Source organism: Balaenoptera borealis, assembly GCF_965194805.1.
Source record: "Balaenoptera borealis genome assembly, chromosome: 8".
In the NCBI taxonomy this organism is placed as follows: Eukaryota; Metazoa; Chordata; class Mammalia; order Artiodactyla; family Balaenopteridae; genus Balaenoptera; species Balaenoptera borealis.
In genome coordinates this window covers 114,540,292-114,546,291 of record NC_138865.1, presented here as the reverse complement: position 1 = coordinate 114,546,291, position 6,000 = coordinate 114,540,292, and the positions used below count along the sequence as shown (strand labels likewise).

General features: G+C 58.1%; 1 protein-coding gene across 1 annotated transcript in view; it reads left to right on the top strand.

Moving 5' to 3' along the window:
* Positions 1–2,320: 2,320 nt before the first annotated feature.
* NIBAN2 (niban apoptosis regulator 2) overlaps positions 2,321–6,000 on the top strand; it is a 50,712-nt gene continuing 47,032 nt past the window's right edge. The window contains exon 1 of the mRNA XM_082402620.1: positions 2,321–2,514. Coding sequence (XP_082258746.1) covers positions 2,460–2,514 — 55 coding nt within the window. The 5' untranslated portion in view covers positions 2,321–2,459. The remainder of the gene's footprint in view (positions 2,515–6,000) is intronic.

The window sequence follows — 6,000 nt, the reverse complement described above, 5'->3', positions numbered from 1 at the left end:
CTAGGTGGTGACATGTGACAGAGGGTCTTCAAAGCCAAGAGGGAGAGCCCCCTGGGCTAGGGGCCTGGCACGCTGGGAAGTGTGTGGGTGCTCCAGGCTCACAGGCCTGTGTGCACCATGGAGCCTGGCAAAAGGCTGGCTTGTGGCCCCACCTCTACCCCAAATGGCCCAGGCCTCCAGGCCAGCTGAGGAGATGCCCTGCGATGTTCAGATGTCAGCTACCTCCATCTACCCACCTCCCAGAGCAGAGCAGGCCTTTCCAGTCCCTATAGTTTGGGCCATGGGAAAAAGGAAATAAGGCTAGCAGCACCACTGGTGGCTCAAAGAGAACCAGACACTGGGTGTCAGCAGACTTGGCCTCTGGCTGGGTTCTGCCTCCACCTTGCTGTGTGACCTTGGCAAGTCACTTTCCCTCTCTGGGCCTCAGTTTCTGTCTCTGTAGAAGGAAACTAATAATTTCTGCCAGCTTGACTTCAACTCCACCTGATAATTCTCTGCTGCGTGAATACATTCTGCTCTTCAAAGCCTGTGCCTCTGCCTGTGCTTTCCCCACTCCCTGGAATGCTGTTCCTCAGTATCTGCTGTCAAAATTCTGGTTTTTCCAACTTGTAGTTCTGGCACTACTCCTTCTGTGATTTTCCTCAAGACAGAATGTTCTGTTCCTTCCTCAAGTTTCTCTATGCTCTCGAGGGCAGGGATTGTAACGAATAGTAGAATGGTGGGTTCTGTCTACTGAGATGACCCATCGTGTGCCAGGTGCTGTGCTAATCACTCTGCTATCTCATTTAATCCTCACAACAAAGCATCATTATCCTCAGTTGACGGATGAGGAAACTGAGGTTCACAATAATGCCACTTGTCCTGAGTCCCAGAGCAGGTAGGACAGCTTGCATCCTCTCTTTTCATCCCCAGCATCTTGCAGAGGGCCTAGCAAGCAGGCATTTATCACTGAATGCATGAAGAGTGCCTAGATAAGCAGTCCCCAACATTTTTGGCACCAGGGACCGGTTTCGTGGAAGACAATTGTTCCACAGACTTGGCAGGGCAGTGCGATGCTTCAGGCAGTAATGGGAGTGATGGTTCAGGAAGTAATGCGAGTGATGGGGAGCAGCAGATGAAGCTTCGTTCGCTCCCCCGCCGCTCACCTCCTGCTGTGCGGCCCGGTTCCTAACAGGCCACTGGCTTAGATCACATTAGTCAACTTCAAACTTACCTTCTGTGGCGTTGACAGGACTGAAGCACCTGTGCTTAGTAAAGTTAATTTTTATTATCATTTTCTGCCTATGTCAGAGTTACAATAAGAGCTGTCCAATTACAGGGTGGGGCACACTGACAAGTTAAGTACTCAGTCACCGGAGTAAGCAAGCAGAAACTGGGTGACTCTTGGTATGCAGTACAGGAGGTCTGAGCATCAGCAACCAAAGGATGACCTCTGCTACCGCAGTCCATGATTTGGGGATCCCAGGGGTTAACCTGTCTCCCCTACCAGCTTGGGGTATAGTGTGGGTAGAATTGAAACACATTGCCCTGCTACCCGTGACCCAGTCATGCCCAGCCCCACAGGCCCGGTACCCAAAGTCCATGCTGGTCCGCTGGTTTTGAATCTGAGTCTTTTACAAACTGTAAAGTACTTTTTTTTTTTTCTATTCCTGACTTGCCCTGTCTCACAAGCCACTTCCCAACTGAAATACCCATATGCCGAGCCTGAGGAATGTCCGCCTGGCACTGGGACCAGGGGTGCCTTTGGGCCGGAGCCTTGCCTGCACCTCCCTTTTCCCTGCACTATTGTGCAAGATAGGAGGGCACACCTTCTGGGGCAGGTCGGCTCAAGGCCAGGGAACTTCCCGAGGGCTGGCGGCGGCGGGCGGGGCTGGGGGCAGGGGAGCAGGGGCGGGAGGAGTGTGTCTAGGCGTCGCCTACCGGTCCCCTACGTCCTCCTCGGCGTGATTCTCTTCCCAAGCGGGTCGGGCAGGGGGTGACACTCAGGCTGGAGCCCCCCAGGCACTCCCGTTCTTTCAGATGCCCCCACCAGCCCCATCTCTTTCTTCGTTTTGATCACGGTCCGGTGCGCCTCCCTCTGCGTCTCTCCTCGGTCTCCCTTTCTCCGACCTTCTCTTTGTTTCCGTCTCGCGGGCGGTCCCGGCATCCCCGGCCCCCTGCCCCTCCCGCCAGCCAACCCGCCAGCCCTCCAGCCCGCCAGCCTGCCAGCCACCGAGGGGGCGGGGCTCAGCTCCGGGGGCGTGGCCTGGCGGGGCGGGGCCGCGGGCTGGGGCGCGAGGCGGAGGCGGTCAGCGGACCGACGCTGCTAGAGCCGAAGCGCGAGCCGGGCGAGGCCGCAGCCAGGGGAGGCAGGAGCGGCGGGAGCAGGGCTGGCCGGCTCCATGGCGCCAGTGGCGCCCGTCTGAGCAGCGCGGGCAGCGTCAGGCGGCGGCCGGGTCGGGCCGCGGCTCTTATTCACCATGGGGGACGTGCTGTCCACGCACCTGGACGACGCCAGGCGCCAGCACATCGCAGGTGAGTCCCGCGCAGCGCAGCGCGCGCAGGGGGTCCGGCGGGGAGCCCCCGGCCACGCCCCCATCCCGGCCAGCCTGCCGGAGTCGCGGGAGAGTCAGGCCCCGGGCAGGGCGGGAGTGGCTGGGGACCAAGACTGTTGTCCAAGCTTGTTTCTTCTATGTCTGAGCGCCCCTTCCCGGCCCCTTCTGAGGCCGCCCTTCCCCCTCCCGGGGGAACTCGAACTCCCACCCACCCCTTGGAGCCGGGTCTCGTCGGATCCCCCAACACACTACCGCAGTCGAGCTATGGGAGGGGTCGCAGCCTCCCCTTAACCTTGGGTATCCCCGCCCGGAAGCGGTCCAGGCCCACTCGGCCAGCGTGTCCTGACCTTCCCTGGCTGTCCCAGTCCCCCGCTCGCCCTGGCCCCAGCCCCAGTACACGTGGCCGAGGCTCCCAGGGGATTGGCCCATCAAGGCCTGAGACTGAGCCTGGGGAGTGGGCTTAGGATAGATGGGATACACAGGAGGGGTGGGTTAGAATCCCTGTCCTTGGACTCCGGCACAGCAGGGTGCTTCTGCTGGCAGCTTGTTTAGGGGGCTGGTCAAGGCCGGAGCCCAGCCTCCTCAGCCCCCTCCTTCAGCCACCCCTGCACAGTGGCCACTTCTCAGAAGGGCAGCTGCCCCCTCCCCCCTCCCCCCTCCCTGGGGAAGCCCAGGGACTGCAGCAGGGTCCTGGGTTCCTCCTCCCCAAAACTCAGAGAGTGGAGAGAGAGGGCTGCCTGGGAAACTCAGTTCTGCGTGAGGCTGCCTGGGTGGAACCCCAGCATCTGCTTCCCAGCCATGAGATCCTGGACAAGTCTCCTAATGTCCTGGCCCCTCACAGTTTTCTCCTCTTCGAAATGGGGTGAATGATTTCTTCGTTATTAATAGACTTAAGTGAGCTAATTCACATAGCTTGCTTAGCACAGCCTGGCATAGAGGAGACCCCAGTGCATGGGGTGCTGGTCCATGGAGGATGGAGGGGGAAGCCTATGGAAAGAGGAGGCCATTCCTCTTGGCTGAATCTGCCTTCCTCTGTCTGGTGGACCCAGAGCACGGTGTCCGCCTACACTTACCATGGTGTGTCCTGCAGTTCTCTAGAATTTCAGCCCCTGTGTTCTGCCACTCAGACCCCTGCAGAACAGGAACCAGGGGTCCCTTAATGCCGGGTTCCCACCCCAGCTGGGCACAAAGGTTTGTCCTGTGACTGTGGTCCTGGGCTCACAGCCTGAGATCCCACTTTGTGCCAGGCCTGGGCCCGGGCCCAGTGGTGAGGGTGATGAAGAAATGAGTCAGACCCTCTCCAGCGTCAGACCAGCAGGGGGTTAAGTCCTGGAATACTTGCTTGTAGGACAGGCCTGGACTCTGGGAGGAGGAAGGCCTGGGCGGAGTCTTCCTGTCCCCTCCCTGTTGGTGGCAGCCTCCTGGGGCTCTGTAACAGTCCATCCATTCACGACCTCCTGTTGGGGCCCCTCACCCGGCCTGGTTGGGGTGTGCTGCGCCTTCTTTGGTGGGGTTTTTCCTCCCTCCACACCCAGCTCTGGCTCTCCCCCTCTTCCCACCTCCTGGGCTGAGAACTGCCACTTCACAGGGGAGGAGACTGAGGCCACAGAAGGTGAAGTGTCCTTTCCTGGACAGGGTTGGGTTTGTTTTGTGGATGCCAGGCTCGGTGGAAGAGGGCTGTGCCCACTCAGAGCCTGCTGGCCTCTTTCTTCTTAACACTTCAGTGCTATTAATAGCCCTCCTTAAATGCCTCAGATTCCTGGTCCAGACTCACCTGAGGGGGCTCCTTCAGTACCAGGTGGGAGGGGAGGAAACCAGCGAGCCTCCAGCCCCCTCCCACAGAAGGGAGCTGCCTCGGAAATCTCTGTTGTGGGGAATGGGGGCGTGCTTTGCCACCTCCAGTGATCCTCGCATCCTCCTCACCCCACCCACGGAGCAGCTAGAGCAGCCAGCACTTTCCTGCAGGACAATTAAAATTCCAGAGCCCTTCCGACCCAGGGACCCAGGGCCGCCCCGTAGAGAAGTCAGCTGTGCTCCGAGCTCGAGGCCTGTTCCTGGTCGGGTTCTGTGGCTTGGCCAGTGGCTCCCGGGGATTTGCACCCGCCCTGAGGAGGTGAGCTGGTGAGTGCCAGCCTGCAAGTCCTGGCAGGGGTCAGGCGCGCTCCTGCCCATGGTGCTGTTTTGCTGTCACGGCGCCTTTCATCCTGGGATTTCAAAGCTCCTGGCAAGCAGGGGCTTGTTCTCACACCAGCGGCCCCATGGGGCGAGTGGCAGGATGATTCTCTTCCTTCTTTCATGAGGGAGTTTGTGTGGAGGAAGAACCCTGGCCTGGGAGCCAGGAGGCCTGCATAACCTCAGGCAGCTGCTTACTTTCTTCAGTCTGTTTTCTCGCTGTGACTGAAAGGGTGTCTTCCCTGCGGACCATAGTCCCTTCCAGCTCTGAGGGCCTAACCATCCCAAAGTTTCCCCACAAATCTCCTCAGATTTGAGCCAGCTCAGGGTCCCAACATTGACTCCACGGCATGTTAGCTGGCATGACCTTGGGCCAGCATCTGAATCTCAGTGTTCTTATCTGTAGAATGGGAATAATGAGATAGTGCAGGTCAGAAACTTGGCCCAGTGCTTGGGGCATAGTAAGTGCTTAGCAAACAACTGCCGTTATTATTGAGATTGTTCTTTACCCTCTGTTCTTGAGAGTGACCAGGTGTTTGGAGTTTGAAGCAAGCAACTGTAGCTGGGGTTTAGGTCCTGTTTCTCTGAGGTTTGTCCAGTCCCTGGGGTCAGGGTTGATGCTGGTTTCTGGGATGCAAGAATCCACCTGGGTTTTTAGAAACCTTGATTACCTTCTGTGTTGGCATATGTGTGAGATGGATGTGGGCTATCTGGAGTGGGTCCAGAGAGCAGTGAGGGGGGGACCAATATGACAAGGAAAGAACTAAGACGTGGAGAGGTGGGGGGGAGGGTTAGGCCAACTCACACCTTCTACCTGGCGCAGAGGCCAGGACAAGAACAAGAGTGGAAGTGCCCGCTGGCTCCTATCAGTGCTGTAAGAGGGGTTCTTTGCATGTGGTCTGAGCCACATAAACCAAGATGGAGCAGGTGAGGGAGTGAGCTCATTGTTGCTCGAGGTATGCAAGTAGGGGCTGGGTGCCGTGCCCTTGGCAGGAAACCTGGCCCTGCTTGGTGTGGGTCAGGGGGATGGGGGCTCTGCCTCAAGGACGGACTTGAAAGACTCAATCATTACTCCAGAAATTCTGTTGATCAAGATGAAATTGTGGGGGCCAAGGAACCACCCCCCCAGCACACACACACACACACACACACACACAGTGCCCTAAGGTTTATTATCCGAGAGCGCTCGTGCAGAAGTTTGCCAGTGTCTGTGCCCCTCCCTTCTGCCGGCCTCACCTTTCCCCTTGCTAATTCTTTTTTTAAATAGCAGCTTTATTGAAACGCAATTCACCTG